Source organism: Macaca mulatta, chromosome 18 (genome assembly GCF_049350105.2).
Source record: "Macaca mulatta isolate MMU2019108-1 chromosome 18, T2T-MMU8v2.0, whole genome shotgun sequence".
NCBI classification, from domain to species: domain Eukaryota; kingdom Metazoa; phylum Chordata; class Mammalia; order Primates; family Cercopithecidae; genus Macaca; species Macaca mulatta.
In genome coordinates, this window is record NC_133423.1 from 45,747,338 (window position 1) to 45,763,458 (window position 16,121).

Consider the following 16,121-nt stretch of genomic DNA (forward strand, 5'->3'; position numbering starts at 1 on the left):
GTTTGCCTGTGGTCACACAGGGTGGGGTGGGGTGCAGAGGACAGAGGCAGCACTAGACTTTGGGGGAACTTTGCAAACAGGGCTAAGGAATTGGTCATTTGTTTCCTGGAAGAGAAGGTAACAAGGAAATAATGTGTCCTCACATCAATTTTCTGAAGAAATGATTCTTGCAGGTGAACTGTAGGAATTCCAGCCTGAGTGAGGTGGGAGTAATTTGCTGGGTGGCCAGTAGGGGTGTGATCCCAGTGAGAGAGGTGGGAGGAGAGGACTAAGGCAGTGGCACTGGAAAGAGAGAGGAGAGGTCTGATTCCAAAAATGGGGTCTGTCTGCCATTGACAATGAGGGGACTGGGTGTGCTTTTGATCGTGACAGTGAGGCCATCAGAAGAGGAGTGGGGTTGGTGGAAATGGGGCAGGTTGGAACCAGTGTGGTTGGAGAATGGGGTAAGGAGGTGAGAGCCTGCAGGCCTTGGAGACAGGTTACGGTTTTGTCCTAAGGTCAGTGAAAGCCACTGGAGCACATAAGCTGGGGAGAGACTTGATCTGATTTATTTTTAATAAAATCTGCTTTGAGCAGACTGGGTTGGAGGGGGGCAGAAGTGGTTGAAGGCTCACTGTTCCAACGCTCTGAGTAGCTGAATCCAGGGAGAAGGCTTGCCCAAAGTGGCTGTGGGAACTAACATTTCAGTGAACCAGAAAACCACCAACCTCACAACACTACCTCATTCTCCTGCTCCTAGGGGAGGAGATGCCTCATTTTGAGACTTCAGATTAGCTGGGTACCTTGAGAAATAAGGGGCATGTAGTCGGTGGGGAGCTGTGGTGGGAGCCGGAGCTGCCCGGACATGCGTGTATGTTATTTGCATCAATGTATGCTCACTATCACCACCTTCCCACTACATATTTGTAATTCACTCATTCATTTACTTTCAAAGGTCACGTTCCTTTTCTGCTAGGCACTGGAGGCACACAAGACTTGCTTAGAAAAACTGAAGTCTGAGGGAAAAAATAGGCAGTTGGGATAGAGTGAATCATTGGTCTCAATACTTCACCCCTCACTGTATCCACACCCCCTCCCATGTAACTTTACAGCCCCCAAAATCGAGAGCACTTCCTTGCCTCTTGACTCTGGGCTTAGATATGTGTTGATTTGTTATCCAAAGGGTGTCAGCAGATGTGATGTAACTAAACATTGCTGCTAGTCCCAAACTCCTCGGCTCAAGCGATCCTCCTGCCTTGGCCTTCCAAAGTGCTGGGTTTACGGGTGTGAGCCACTGCACCCATCAGGCCTGTTTTCTGATCCTACAGTTTTACCTTTTAGAGAATGTTACATCAATGTAATCACACAACATGTATTTTTTCTGACCACTTTTCTGCACTTAGTATAGTGCTTTCCAGATGCATCCATGTTGTAGCATGTTTCCCTACTCCCTTCCTTCCTATTGTTGAGTATTATTGCCTGTACAGATGTACCTCAGTTTGTTTACCCACTGGCCAGGTGATGAATGCCTGAGTTTGTCCAGTTTTTGGTTATGAATAAAGCTTCTATGAACATTTACACACAGATCTTGTGTGGACATCCTTTTTCATTTCTCTTAGGTAAATACCAAGGAGTGGGATTTCTGGGTTGCATGGGTAGTATTTGCTTTGCTTTATTTTCCAAAGTGGCTGTACCATTTTACACTCCAACTAGCAGTGTGAGAGTTCTGGCTGCTCATGTCCCTATCAACTCTTGGTATTTGTGATGGTTAATTTTTGGTGTCAACAGGACTGGATTAAGGATACCTAGAGAGCTGGTAAGGCATGATTTCTGGGTGTGTCCGTGAGGGTGTTTCTAGAGGAGATTGGCATGTGAGTCAGTGAACTGAGTGGGGAACATGTGCCCTCAATGTGGGTGGGCACCATGCAATCCACTGGGGCCCCGATAGAACAAAGAGGCAAAGGAAAGGTGAATGTTTTCTCTCTCTCCTGGAGCTGGGACACCCTTCTTCTCCTGTCCTTGGGCATCAGAACTCTAGGTTCTCCAGTCTTTGGACTCTGGGACTTGCCCCAGCACCCCCTCACCACCAGATTCTCAGGTTGTGGGCCTGGGACTGAGAACTACACCATGGGTTTCCCAGGTTCCCAAGCCTTCTGACTTGGACCCACCACACTACCAGCCTTCCTACGTCTCCAGCATGCAGACTGCCTGTTGTGGGACTTCTCAGCATCCATAATCCCATGGGTTAATGCCCCTAGTAAGCCTTCTTTCATGTATCTATTGATCTGTCTACCCTAGTGGTTCTGTCACTCTGGAGAACCTTGAAATAATATAGAAATAATATGGAATTATTTCCCTGACCTCCTAGCCAGTGTGTTCCAGTACCATGGGATTCTCTAAAAATATTTTGATTTCAGCTTTTAAAATTCTAAGAAACAGCCGGGCGCAGTGGCTCATGCCTGTAATCCCAGCACTTTGCGAGGCCGAGGCCGGCAGATCACAAGTTTAGGAGTTCGAGACCAGCCTGACTAACATGGCGAAACCCTGTCTCTAGTAAAAATACAAAAATTAGCTGGGTGTGGTGGCGCGTGTTTGTAATTCCAGCTACTCAGGAGGCTGAGGCAGGAGAATCACTTGAACCCGGGAGGCAGGAGAATCACTTGAACCCGGGAGGCAGAGGTTGCAGTGAGCTGAGATCACACCGCTGCACTCCAGCCTAGGCGACAAAGCGAGACTCTGTCTCAAAAAAGAATTCTAAGAAACGTTTTGTTGTCTGTTCCCTGAATGGGTACTCGTGTAAAATGAGTTTTCTCAGTAGATTCCTAGTGATCCTTAAAGGAAGGACTCTTCCTAAAGAATCCAGGTGTGTAAACAGCAGCGGTCAAACCACGTATTGCCAGACGGGGGCGCGCGTCACCCACCATTAAACTTCACTCCTGGTCCTCAGCGGACTTTGAGTTGCCTCAAGGGCGGCCCCTCAGCTGAATAGGGAAGGAGGGGAGATTGATCTTTCCTGGGTGGGAACGTTCGGGGTTAGAGATGCCTCCCCCAGTGGAAGATTTGAATGGCTCCAAACAGCAGGGCAGGACCAAAACTGCCCCAGCCCGCCGGGTAGGCATGTGAGTGCAGACTGCTGCTCAGGCGTCCCCTCCAAGTCCTCTCCTCCTCTCCACCTGAAATTCCCCTTTAGAGTCACTACTTTGGCTTAGAGGACAAAATCACACGTGTTGCTTGTAGAGGGCTCCTGTCAGCACACCTAACATACCTGGGAAGCAATGCAGGGCCCCTCAACATAGCTGCACATGAAAGTCACCAGGAGCTTTGCAAACTGGAGCCCAGGCTGCGTCCCAAACCAAGCAAATCAGAATCTTTGGGGGTGGGACCCACGCATTAGTATTCAACACCTCTCCGGGGGATTCTGGTGTGCAGCCAGGGCTGTGCGCCCTGGGATAGGAGCTTGCTGAGACTCTCCTGTGAGTCCAGGTGAGCTGATCGAGTTCGTGAGTTCACCTGGGAAGGCATCAGCTAAGATGATGTTTAAACTTTGGTGCATATAAAGCTCACCTGGCAGGGGCAGTGGGGAGAGTTGTCTGAGTGTCTGTGAGAGGTGCCCTAGCTTTCCTCGTGCCCAGCGGCCACTTCCGGAAGCCCGCAGTCTTGAGGAGATGGAAGCAGAGAGAGAGAACGAGAAGGATCCAGTGAGAACCCCGCCTGCTCCGTAAGGCGATCAGACGTCATGAATAATGGAGAGAAACGGGGGCCTCTGAGTCCTGGGAGCCTGGCTGATTCCGGGACCCCGCCTTCCTCAGGAGGGTCCCGTGTGGGCTGTGAGGCTTGGGAGATCTCCTGGGTGAGGAGCCCTCACCTGTCCCTGGGGTGGCCTAGAGGGATCCCAGGTGGTCCCCTGGCTGTCAGGCCAGGTGGGAAGTGGACGCCAAGGGCTCCGTGTCACCTGATTCTCCATGGGGAGGAGAGGGGGCTGTGGGGAGGGGAGAGGGGAAGGAGGCCAGCCTGCCCTGAACGCCATGAATAAGTGATGAGGCCCAAGGAGAAACCCCAGGACAGGTACAGAGGAGGAGGTGGCTCACCAGAGGGTGGTGGGAGGGGACAGGCACAGGAGGTTCAGAGATAAGGCACTGAGGTTCAGCTCAGGAGCCAGAGAGGGCAGAGGGAACAGCCTCTTGGGCACGGGGAAACCAAGAAAAGGGGGTACTCTGGCCCACCCAGGCCTGAGCTACAGGAGGGCCGTGGGCGCCAGAGCCCAGGGAGGAGGTCTCAGGTTCCCGCAGGTGTGAGGAGGCGGCACAGTGAGCCCGCCAGCGCTGGGAAAAGGCAGCTGACAGAATGATGCCCCAGAAGAAAAAGCGGAGGAAGAAGGACATCGACTTCCTGGCCCTGTACGAAGCAGAGCTGCTGAACTACGCCTCAGAGGACGACGAGGGGGAGCTGGAACACGAGTACTACAAGGCCAAAGGTGCGGGGTCCCAGCCTGGGGGCGTGGGTGGTGCAGCTGGCTGCGGTGGGCGGGGGTCTGTTCCTGGCTGTGGGGGAATCATTCTAAGATTTTGGAGCAAGCCCTTTCTCACTGATTATCCCATGTGTCTATCCCACATCCCCTAGGAGTAAGAAGGCAGGCATTATGCGGGGTGGTGGGGTCCCTGTTGTACATACAGGTGGAGCTACTTGCCTTTAGCCCCCGATTCTCAGTGGAACAGAATAGACTAGAGCCGCAGTGCCCCACGGCCCCATGTTCTCCAGCTCCTGAACGTCCCCAAAGCCACGTTCCAGTCTAGTCCCCGAGAATGTGGTCTGCATCAGGCAGAGCACCCTGAACTTCCGGGGGCATGAAGGGATGTCTTGGGGAGGAAGCCTGACCCCTCATCCTACGCCCACGGTGGTTGATGGAGACGGGGAGCCTGGGACTTTGCAAGGAGATGTCCGTCCCATATGTAGAGGGCAGCCGGTGCTCTGGACCCCAGGGCCTTGTCCTTCTAGTCCCATCTTTCCCTGGGCCACACGAGATCTGCTTGAAATTGCTCTAACTCCTTGCCAGGTAAACCAAAGAAGAGGTCAACTGTGACCCTGGAGCTGGTTTTGGCCTGCAAAGTTTAAGTTGTTTTTTTCCTTTCCTGTGTTTTGAAATCTTTTTGTCTGTGAATGCCGATAGGCTGTGGACATCCAGTTTATCACAGTCTCCACCACTCCCTGTCATCTCATACTAGGTCTGGTTTACTCGTCGGTGCTGCCTGCCTGGTCTCTGAAGCCACTTAAATTCTCAGTGCTGACTCCAAAGTGGCTCGCTAGTCCCTGCAAGCACCATATTCATCCATGCATTCACTCACTCATTCATTCAACAAGTATTTATTGAATGTGTGCCCTGTGCCTGCCCATGGCCTTGTTTGTCCTCCCCTTTCTCCCTCTTCCTGTCCTCACTTTGAAAGCCCAGCTCAGATCCCATCTCTTCCATGAAGCCCTCCTTGATTCCAGTCCACCACGAGTTCCCTGATTATACCCAATTCATAATTGTTCCATTGTTTCCTGCAAAGCTGGTGTGTCTGGCTTGCAGCCACAGACACCCTAAACTCTGTGAGGGCGGGGCCTTGCTGTACTTGTCTTTAGTCCTCTTTGTTCAGCCCCTGCGCAGACCTGGGCTCAGAGGAGGTGGTCTCAGCTGGGGTCAGGAAGGCTGTGGCCCCTTTCCAGGTACAGGATCCTGGGCATCTCCAGGGATAGAAGTGGGGGCTGTAGTAGACGGAAGTGGGCCCAGGACAAAGGAAGCATTGGCCACCTTCTAACAGCATACATGCCTCAAGCTCTGACCCTCTTGTGAGGAGAGGGGCTGGGAGGTGAAACATCGGGGAGGCATCCCCACCATATGTGCTTGGCTTCCCAGGTGACTCTTCCCCAGCCACCGTGACTGCTGGTGAGATCATTCTAGAACCTCTCACAGCCAGCACACTATAGACTTTTGTTTATAGGCTCTGCATGCCTCAGCGTGGCCACAGTGATCCTTCTTTTTATCCTTTCCGAAGCCCTTTTACTAATGTTCTCATGTTTGATCCTTAAGATCCCTGAGCACAGTCAAGGCAGGCAGATTAGTATACTTCACAAGTTAAAAGAGTGAAGCCCTGAGACATTAAGTGACTTGAGCAAGGTCACAAACAGGATGGACCACAAGGATCTCAAATATCTTTTTCCAGGCAAGTGCCCCATTTCATCTCATGATTCTGCCAAATAGGATCATGCACCATGAGCCAGGCACTGAGCTAAGCACTTTATTCATGTTAACCAATTTCATCTTCATGATGACACATTGAGGCAGATGTGTTATATCCTTTTTTTTTTTTTTTTCAGTTGAGGAATCTGAAGCACAGAGAGGTTAAGTAACTTGCTCAAGATCACACAGCTAGTAAATAGCAGAGTTAGGATTTGAATCCGGCTGGTCTGGCTGGTCCTTGCTCTTGTACTGCCCAATTTTGACTGCAGTAAAAATAGCTGGAGAAGAGCAAGTGGAGGTGGGTGCCACGCTGACATTTCTAAGGGAACCATGGACTGTCCTGTCTGTTGCAGGGTGCTGCCTATAAATGTGGATGATGCTAATGGTGGTCACATGCTGAGCTCCAGCTGTGCTGTCATCGTCATCCTCAGTGCTAGAACAACGGGTCCCCTACTTCCTTTGAACTCTGGGTTCTGGTGTTAGATGGAGAGTCTTGATGAGTGTGATGGGGAGGAAGAAGGAGGGAAGAAAAGCCTAGGTGTTCCTTCTCTCTTCCTTAGGCTGCCTTCTGGCTACCCTGGGGTTCCCCAGTAACCAGAGGGAGGAGAGCAGCTCCCTCAGTGCTTTGAGGGCAGGCTGAACCAGGCACATTGCTCTGTCTCCTAAGACACGGCCCATGATGGGAAGAACAACCCATTCCAGAACTGGAGAGCAGAAGGGGCCTCAGAGGCCATCCCGCACAGGCTTCCAGCCCCGGAGGCATCTCCTCTCCTGCATCCTAGACAGAGTCCCCCAGCATCTGTTGGGATATAAATTTTGCAAGGCAGCTTCCTTGGGGATGTTGTCAATGGAAATGATAGCAATGATTTCTCTTAGTCCATTGTTGTTGCTATATCAGAATACCTGAGACTGGGTGATTTATAAAGAACATAACATATTTTTTTTCTTCCTCAAAAGTTCTGGAGGCTGAGAAGTCTGTGATCAAGGTGCCAGTATCTGGTGAGAACTTTCTTGCTGTGTTCCCACGTGGCAATAGGCAGAAGGACAAGCCCCTTTATAAGGGCACCTAATCCCTTTCATGAGGGGGAAGCTCTCATGGCCTAATCACCTCTTAAAGGCACCACCCCTTAATACTATCACAATAGCAACACCTGAATTTTGGAGAGGACACATTCACACTATAGTAATGGTGATGATGATGATAGTAACCACTTATGAAATGCCTATCTTTTCATGCAACTGTGGAAGAATGTCTATAAGGTAAATTCCCAGAAATGTAAATTCTAGGTCAATGAGTTTAAGCATTGAAAGCTATTTTACTTAATCCTTATCACAGTCCTTCAAGGAGGAATTTATTCCCACTTCAGAGATGAGGAAATTGAAGCTTAGTAAACCATTTGCTTGAAATCACATAGCCAGTAATGGTAGAACTGGGCTTCAAATCCTGGTCAGTTTTGTTCCCTATTCATTCATTGATTGTTTCATTCATTCATATGATCATTCATTCATCCAGGTAATTATTTGAGTACCTCTCTTGTGCTGGGCTGTTGCTAAGAGCAACATTCTGTTGCAATTGACAATTCTTTGTGCTGACTAGGAGACTTTATTAGAGGGGGTCTTCCCATCTGGAGTCCAACAGAATTCTGTGTCCTCTACAAGGTATCTGTTTTCTAAAGATAGTTCTTCAGTTATTTGAATTGAGTTTTTCTTTAAATTATAATTTTAAAAATGAGCAATAATGTATATACAGTACAAAACTTATGAAGGTACAGTAACACATTTTTACATATGCATACACTTGTGCAACCACTATTCAGATCAGAATATGAAACATTTCCAGCCCCCAGAATGCTCCTTCACACCCCTTCTCAGAGGCAACAAATCTCCCGATTCTGTCATCATAGATTAGTCTTTTTCTTGTTCTTAAACTTTTTTTTTTTTGGAGATGGAGTCTCACTCTGTCACCCAGGCTGGAGTGCAGTGGTGCGATCTTAGCTCAGTGCAAACTCCACCTCCCAGGTTCAAGGAATTCTCCTGCCTCAACCTCCTGAGTATCTGGGATTACAGGTGCGTGCCACCATGCCCAGCTAATTTTTGTATTTTTAGTAAACACGGGGTTTGACCATGTTGGTCAGGCTGGTCTTGAACTACTGACCTCGTGATCCGCCTGCCTCGGCCTCCCAAAGTGCTGGGATTACAGGTGTGAGCCACCGCTCCTGGCCTGTTCTTGAACTTTTAAATGGAATCATACAGTGTACACATTTGTGTGGGTCTAGCTTTTTTTTCAGCATCATATCTGATTTATCCATGTGTGACACATTATATAGTTTGTTCTTTTTTTATTGCTGATTACTATTGCATTTGATACATACACCACTATCTGTTTAGCCATCCCATTGTCAATGAACATTTGGGTTATTTCTGGGGTTTTTTTGTTTGTTTGTTTTTTGTTTTTTGCTATTACAAGTAAAGCTACTACAAATCTGGTACACATATTCTGATGAACACGTGTTCTTGTTTCTCTTAGATTTATAATTGGAAGTGGAATTGCTGGGTCACAAGTGAGCATATATTTAGTTACCAGTGCTTGGATCAATTTACATGTATGAGAGTGACAATGACTCCACATTCTTGCCCATACTTGGTATTGTCAGTCTTCTTATTTTTAGCCATTCTGGTGGGTACATGGCAGTATCTCATTGTAGTTTTAATTTGCATTTCCCTGATAAATAGGCTGAGAACTTTTCCATATGTCTATTGGCTATGTGGCTATCCTCTTTTGTGGCATGCCTGTTTAAGTCTTTTGTCCATTTTTCAACTTTATTGAGGTATAATTTACTTATAATAAAATGCATCTATTTTAAATGTTCTGTTTGATGAGTGCTACATTCTTGCATCCACTAGGAAATCAATATATGGACCATTTAAATTGGCCCTCAGGGATTCCCTGTGTTCCTTCCCAGTCAATTCCCCTTACTTCTGACCCCAGGCAACCACTTTTCTGCTTCTTGCTACAATGGATTAGATTGGTCTCTTCTAGAGTTTCATATAAATGACATGATAAAGTATGTCGTGTTTTGGGTCTGACTTCTGCATAGAACGCACGTGAGAGTCATCTGTATTGTACATCAGGAGTTCATTCTGTTTTATTGCTGAGTAGTATTCTGTTGTACGGATGTACCACAGTTCATTTATCTATGCCCCTGTTGATGGACGTTTAGGGTGTTTCCAGTTTGGGTCTATTAGGAATAAAGCTGTTATGAACATTTGTGTGCAGTTCTTTGTGGGGACATGCTTTCATTTCTCTTGGGTAAAGACTTAAAAGTGAAATTTCTGGGTATTAAGTGTACACTTATCTTCTTAAAAACTTGTTGCCCATTGAAAAAGTAGTGTGGTTTCCTCTTTTTCTTATTGATTGATGTGAATTTTTGGTATCTTCTGGCTCTGAGTACTTTGTTGGATATATGCATTCCAAATACCTTCTCCTAGTTTGTGGCTTGCCTTTCTCTCGATGGTCTCAATTTTAATGAAGTCCAGTTTGTCCGTTTTTTTAATGGTTTGTGTCCTGTTTTTTTTTTTTTTTTTTTGAGACAGAGTCTCGCTCTGCTGCCCAGGCTGGAGTGCAGTGGTGTGATTTCAGCTCACTGCAAGCTCCGCCTCCTGGGTTCACCCCATTCTCCTGCCTCAGCTTCCCGAGTAGCTGGGACTACAGGTGCCCACCACCATGCCTGGCTAATTTTTTTGTATTTTTAGTAGAGACGGGGTTTCACCATGTCAGCCAGGATGGTCCCGATCTCCTGATCTCGTGATCCGCCCGACTCGGCCTCCCAAAGTGCTAGGATTACAGGTGTGATCCACCATGCCCGGCCTTGTGTCCTGTTTAAGAAGTAGCTGTGTATCCCAGAATCAACTATTGACCTAGTTTTTCATTCCTCTCCTATGCCTCTCCAATGCTCCTCTCCTTTTCTCCAAACTAAGCATTTTCCTGTGTCTACGTCTTCTCTCATGTGGTGTGGTTCTAGAATTCCCACCAGGCTGGTCATTCTCCTGCAGGCATTTGGTTTGGGAATGCCTTTATGTACAAGCTGTGTGGGCAACTCGTCAGGTCCCAAGTCTGCTGAGAGGAGTCAGGAGTGAGCTCCAGGGGCTGATCAGGCTCTTGTGGTATAGACTATTAAGAATTAAGGCTTTGCTTATCACAAGAGACAAGGAGTTGTGCAAATATATGGCTGCTTTTCTCTCCCTAAAGGTGCCTTGATGGGAACTTCATCAGAACCAAGGACATCAAAAGGTCCACTCACCCCAAAACACTCCTGCTCCTGGTGCCTCCCAGGCCTGTAAGGACCACACGAGAATGAGAGGTGTCCTGAAGGCTCCTGGAATAGCAGTGGATCGTGTGCTTGTTAGTTGAGCTACATCTAATCTGCCAAAAGAACAAACTCTTAGCTCTCAGAGTTGAAATGGGCTTTTCAGTATGAACAATAGTTTTAAAACCAGGCTACTATTTGTTGAGTTTCTTCTATGTGCCAGAGGCTTTCCATACATCATCTCTAATCCCCAGAATGCCCTGCAAACCAGGTAAGATCGTCCAGGTGTTACAGAGAGGCTGGCACTTGTCCAGGGTCACCTTGCTCAAAATGGAGGAGCCAGTGGCTGCATCCAGGTCTCTGTGGCACTAGAGTCCGGCACTTTCTACCAGCCCACACTGGCTCTGGGCATGCTGAAGTATGAATGATATCTGTAAAGTACCTGCTAAGGTGCCTAGCACACAACAGCACACTCCACGTTATTTATATTTCTCCTTCCTCCCTGATTCCCCCTCGCACTTGCCACTTGTGCCCTCTGTGGAATGGGCTCTGAATTGACAGGTCTAAATAATGAATGTCTAACTTCAAAATGTCCTCCTAACCAGCCTGGCATCTTTGGGGCAGCTCAAATATACTCAGCATCCGGTTGGGGATCTGCTCTGAGACGACCGGAAGTAGAAATAATAATAGGTTTGCCGTAAAAATCAGGTACAATCATATACATAAGCCCTTAGCTCAGGGCATATAGTAAGCAACCACTCAGTGTTGTTTATTACTACAATTATTAAGTACTGGTATTAATACAATCCAGTGATGTGGTGGGCATTGATCATATGCCCCAAATATTTAAAACACCCTCCCCAAATTTTGCTGACTCTTCACATTGTAAATTCCATCTTCCCAACGTGGAATTATGATTTTTCTCAGCCTTCTGTGGTGCAGATATGTACCTTAGATTTCCAGAACTGTCTGTTCCAGTGCAAGATTTTGATTCAGAAGTGAGCATCATAATGGAATGAGCTGGGGACAAGGAATTATTTTTGAGACATGAGTAGCAGAAGGACAGGGAGGTGATGGTGGGCTGCGTTCTGCTCTTGGCAGAGGTGATGTGGCTCTGGGGTGGCTGGTAGCAGCAAACTTCCCCAGGTTCTGTGCTGTGATTCCAGGAGTTGCTTCTGGAAATAGGTAAAGGGCATGTGCCTCCAGCCTTTCCAAAACTTCTGTAAGCCTTCTAATATCCCTATTGCATCCTGCTTGCTTCACTTGGCTGGAGTAGATTCTGCTGTCTCTAAGAATCCAGATGCATTCTTGCCTTCTCTCTCCAGGAAGTGGATAGGGCTCCAATTGTACTGATGCCCTGAATAAGAAAGGTGTTGATAGTAAACAGAATAAGCTTCAAGGGGTTGAGGAGAGAGAAATCAGAGCCCCTGACAAAGAAGGACCCCCTGCAAAGCTCTGCACACCCAGCCCTGGGACAGCTTATTCTGAGACTGAAATGTCAGTGCCCAGGAGGTCATGGGAGGTGAGAGCTGGCCACAGTCACCTTGTGTAGAGGGCAGAGAGGAAGCTGGGAGCTGGGTGCAGGCTCCGAAGAAGGCCATGTCTAGGAGGGTATCAGTGTGTTGTGCTGGAAAGATTACGGAATGGGCATCTGGAGGCTTTGGGCTGGGCTCTGGTGTTGATACTGTGCAGGGCCTGCCCCCTTGCCCTCAGCCTCCTCGTGTGCAAAATGAGTGCATGGTTTGAGTGTGAAGTTTCGGTCTTGCAGCAGGACATATTGTGGGTCTCACCATGGCTCAGAGGCCTACAGGATGCAGCAGGGATTCCCAGAGTCCTTTGTGCTTGGGCCTCCCCAGCAAGGGCTGGCTTCTCCAGGCCCACACAGGATTCCGGTTTTTTTCTGAGCCTGCAATCTGTTTCCTCCTCTCCTCCTCCAGTGTACGAAGTGGTCACAGCCACGGGGGATGTTCGCGGTGCAGGGACGGATGCCAATGTCTTCATCACGCTTTTTGGAGAGAATGGGCTCTCTCCCAAACTCCAGCTCACCAGCAAGTGAGTACGCACTTGGCCTTGGTGGGATCCTGGGCCATTAGTCTTGTAGATTAAGTTCTGGAACCCAAGGGTGGCCTGCTTCTCTGAGGAGAAGGCACATCTGACCACAGGTGTATTAAGTGGTATGAAGCCTCTGCTAATGACAGACCGTGTACCAGCCGGGGATCTCCCGGTGACCTCCTGTGCACCTCCCCCAGCTCCTCTCTTGATTTTTGTGAACAGTAATGCCTCCTATGGATCTCAGAATTGCCAAGAATCCACATTAGCTGTCCCTTAGTTCCATGTGACTTTGGCCCAGTCTCTCTGCACCCAGGGCCTTGGTTTCCTCATATATCATCACACAGATATCGGGAAGACCATGTATGTGAGGGAGCTGTGAGCACAGACTACTCTGCACCGAGGTCTCACCAGGGACCAGTGTTTTGTTAAACCTGCCTGCCAGCCAACGCACACCCAGCTCGCCGTAGGGATTGCTTGTGTATGTGCTTGTGCGTGTGTATGCTTTGCGTGCTCTGTTTTATTATAACTAGTGAGAGTTAGGACTGTTGTCTCCTTTGGATCCTTTCCCCCACTGCACGCATGCATACACCAAAGAACACACAAAACCTGAGAACATGTTAGCAGACGAATGGGATTTCAGAGACGTTTAGGGCCTCAGGAGTGGTCTGCTCAGCTGGCTTTCAAAATGTGCTGAATGGAACAGAATTGATCAGCTGGTTCTGGGGCCATGAAACATTTGAAAACTGCGGCTGTATTCTAATCTGCTCATGGAGAAACCGAAGCCTAGAAAGGCGTGAGTAGCTCAGAGTCATGGAGGGTTTCAGTGGTGAAGCTGGTCCTTAAACCCCACATTTATTTATTTATTTATTTTTTATTTTTTTATTTTTTGAGCTAGAGTCTCGCTCTGTTGCCCAGGCTGGAGTGTAGTGATGCAATCTCGACTGACTGCAACCTCTGCCTCCCAAGTTCAAGCGATTCTCCTGACTCAACCTCCAGAGTAGCTGGGACTACAGGCATGTGCCACAATAACTGGCTAATTTTTTGTATTTTTAGTAGAGATGGGGTTTCACCATGTTGGCAAGGCTGGTCTTGAACTCCTGGCTTTAAGTTATCTGCCCGTTTCAGCCTCCCAAAGTGTTGGGATTACAGGTGTGAGCCACTGTGCCTGGCCTTCAAACCTCCATTCTTGATGTGGACAATTCCCTTGACCACATGGCCCTATGGTCCCAGGGGGTGTGAGGAAGACGCTCCTTAAGACATCCTGGTGCTCCAGATTGTGACTCTGGAGTAAATGGCCTGGCACTTCCAGGGCTGGCAGAGGAAACTGTAGAGGCCAGGAGATCCCTGCACCCTGTATCTTGCAGGCTGGCCAGGCCCCATGTGACATGGGCTATAGCATCTGTGCTGCTGCATTGAGGCAGGTGTAATGTCCCATTTTATCCATTTCTGCAGAACAGGGTACCTGCCTTCTTGTACCGCTTACACTGCAGCTTGACTCGCTTGTGGAAGTCTTTCCATCCGATGATGTGGGCACGGTAAAGAGAATACATGAAACCTCCATCCTCTTTGCCATGTGCTCCCAGGGTACACAGCTGTAGGGAGAAGCCACAAACACTAGGGAGTTGCCCGGTTGGTTTCTGAAGTTCCCAGCTTTTCCTTTTAAAACCAAATTAATCCTTTTCTCCTTTGATGGTGGTCTTCACTGCCTTCCCTCCTTTCACACATTCAGTATCCTCAGATTCTTCCCCTTTTTCATTTGCCAAAACGTCTTCTCAGGAAGGGCCCCTGAGCCACCCTTTATAACATGGCATGGATTTCCACTGAACCTCAATTCCCAGGAGTCTGGGTTCCAGCCTTCCCTCTCATGGGGCCCGAAGGGGGTCTAGGACATGAATGAGCTGGCAGGGCTGGGACCTCCTGGCTTTGCTGAGATCCCATGGGGCAGCCTTGGGGATGGGAATCAACCCTCCCCAATTACCCCAGGGGTTGGCCCCAGAGACTGGTGGTAGTCTCTGTCTATATCTGGGCCGTGTTCCAGGTCGGGCAGCAAGAGCATAGGTCTGGCCAAGGCCCCAGTCCAGCTGATCAGGAGTGCTCTAGAGCAGACTGGGTGGTCTCAGTGACGGGGACACAGTTCGGAGTCCCAGCTGTGGGGCTGGAGAGGCTGGAGAGGGACTTTGAGGAGGGATGGAGGGAGCTGGAGGATGGGCCGGGGGAAGGTCTGCTCTGCGCTGCCAGCATCTCTCTCAGTTCTGTGTATATAGTCAGAGCTCAGCAAAGGCCAGTGGTATCAGTGTGGCTAGAGTGAGACTTTAAAGGGACAGACACTTAATCTGGGTCTTAAGTGGTGAAAATAACTCAGATGAGAGAGAGAGGAAGAAAGAGTGTCCTTTAGACTAAGGGAAACAGATTGCCTAAGTCTGGAGGCAGCAACGAGCCCTGCGGGCTGATGGGGGCAGAGGAGGCCTGTGACTGGGAATGTGGGACCATGTTGATGGGCAGGGAGGGGGAAAGTCAGAAAGGTCTGGAAGGTCAGGCTGAAGAAGGCCTTGCTGGAAAGCTGACTAGTGGAGGTTCAACTTACTGTATCAACAGAGATCATCTGAGCATAGTGAGCAGGAGGAGTGGGGAAGGAGGAGGCCAGAGTCTGTCTATGACAAGAACTGAGAAAAGGCCTTCAAAGAGCATTGAAGACATGGTCCTAGCTATCTAAGATCTTTCCATTCGAGATGGAAACTATAGGTTTGGGAGGGGCATTGCTTTTTGAGGAATTCTGGGCTGCCATTGCAACCCAGAACATATGGCAGCTGAGGTTCCCTTGTTCCATGAGGTTTAGATGCAGTTAGCTCAGGCCATCGGCTGCCCTACCCCATCCTGGGATCTGGCTGAGAATGTCCACTTCCCACAGTCTCCTCGCACCTCACTGTCTGCTGCCCTTCTGTCCTCTCCACACTGAGCTATCCAAACCCAAACCTACAGCTAGAACCAACTGCCTTTTCCTTGCACACCCATAATACACACACACACATGCATATTTGCATGTAACGAACTTCACTGATAGGTCCTGGCACCAGACAGAGTTCACATTGCAGCAATGCAAACAACTTAAAAAGGAATAATAGAACCTCAGTCTTACACCTTGGCCATCCTCTTTCGTGGAGTTTCTCCTGACCTGTCCTTTGTGGCCTCTCGCCATGTGTCATCCCACCTCTCCCTCCTGTTTCTCCCACATTCTCTCTCTTCTTTCTCACCCTTCAATTCTTGTCATTCTTGTGCCTTTCCTTCCGTGCCTCAGGACTTCACTTTCACTCCCAAATGCTGTATTAGGATTTTTTTTTCCCCAGTACAAAATAACTCCTTCTCCAAGAGGAACTTAGTACCAGTGCTGATTGTTTTCGCCCTTGTGGCCTGGCGTCTGCATTCCTTGGTACCCACTGGACTTAGATTCCTCCATTAGTGAAACTCTACCCTGACCCCACCCCAGTTAAGTACCCACAGCAGTGGCTGCCAGAGGAAGGCGCCATCTTCTGGGTTTCCTCGCACCCTTCCCCATTAACCAGGGCCAC

At 48.7% G+C, this 16,121-nt stretch overlaps 1 protein-coding gene across 1 annotated transcript in view; it reads left to right on the forward strand.

The window, feature by feature from the left end:
• Nucleotides 1-4,142: 4,142 nt before the first annotated feature.
• LOXHD1 (lipoxygenase homology PLAT domains 1) overlaps nucleotides 4,143-16,121 on the forward strand; it is a 182,645-nt gene continuing 170,666 nt past the window's right edge. The window contains exons 1-2 of the mRNA XM_015121870.3: nucleotides 4,143-4,453; nucleotides 12,441-12,555. Coding sequence (XP_014977356.3) covers nucleotides 4,324-4,453; nucleotides 12,441-12,555 — 245 coding nt within the window. The 5' untranslated portion in view covers nucleotides 4,143-4,323. The remainder of the gene's footprint in view (nucleotides 4,454-12,440; nucleotides 12,556-16,121) is intronic.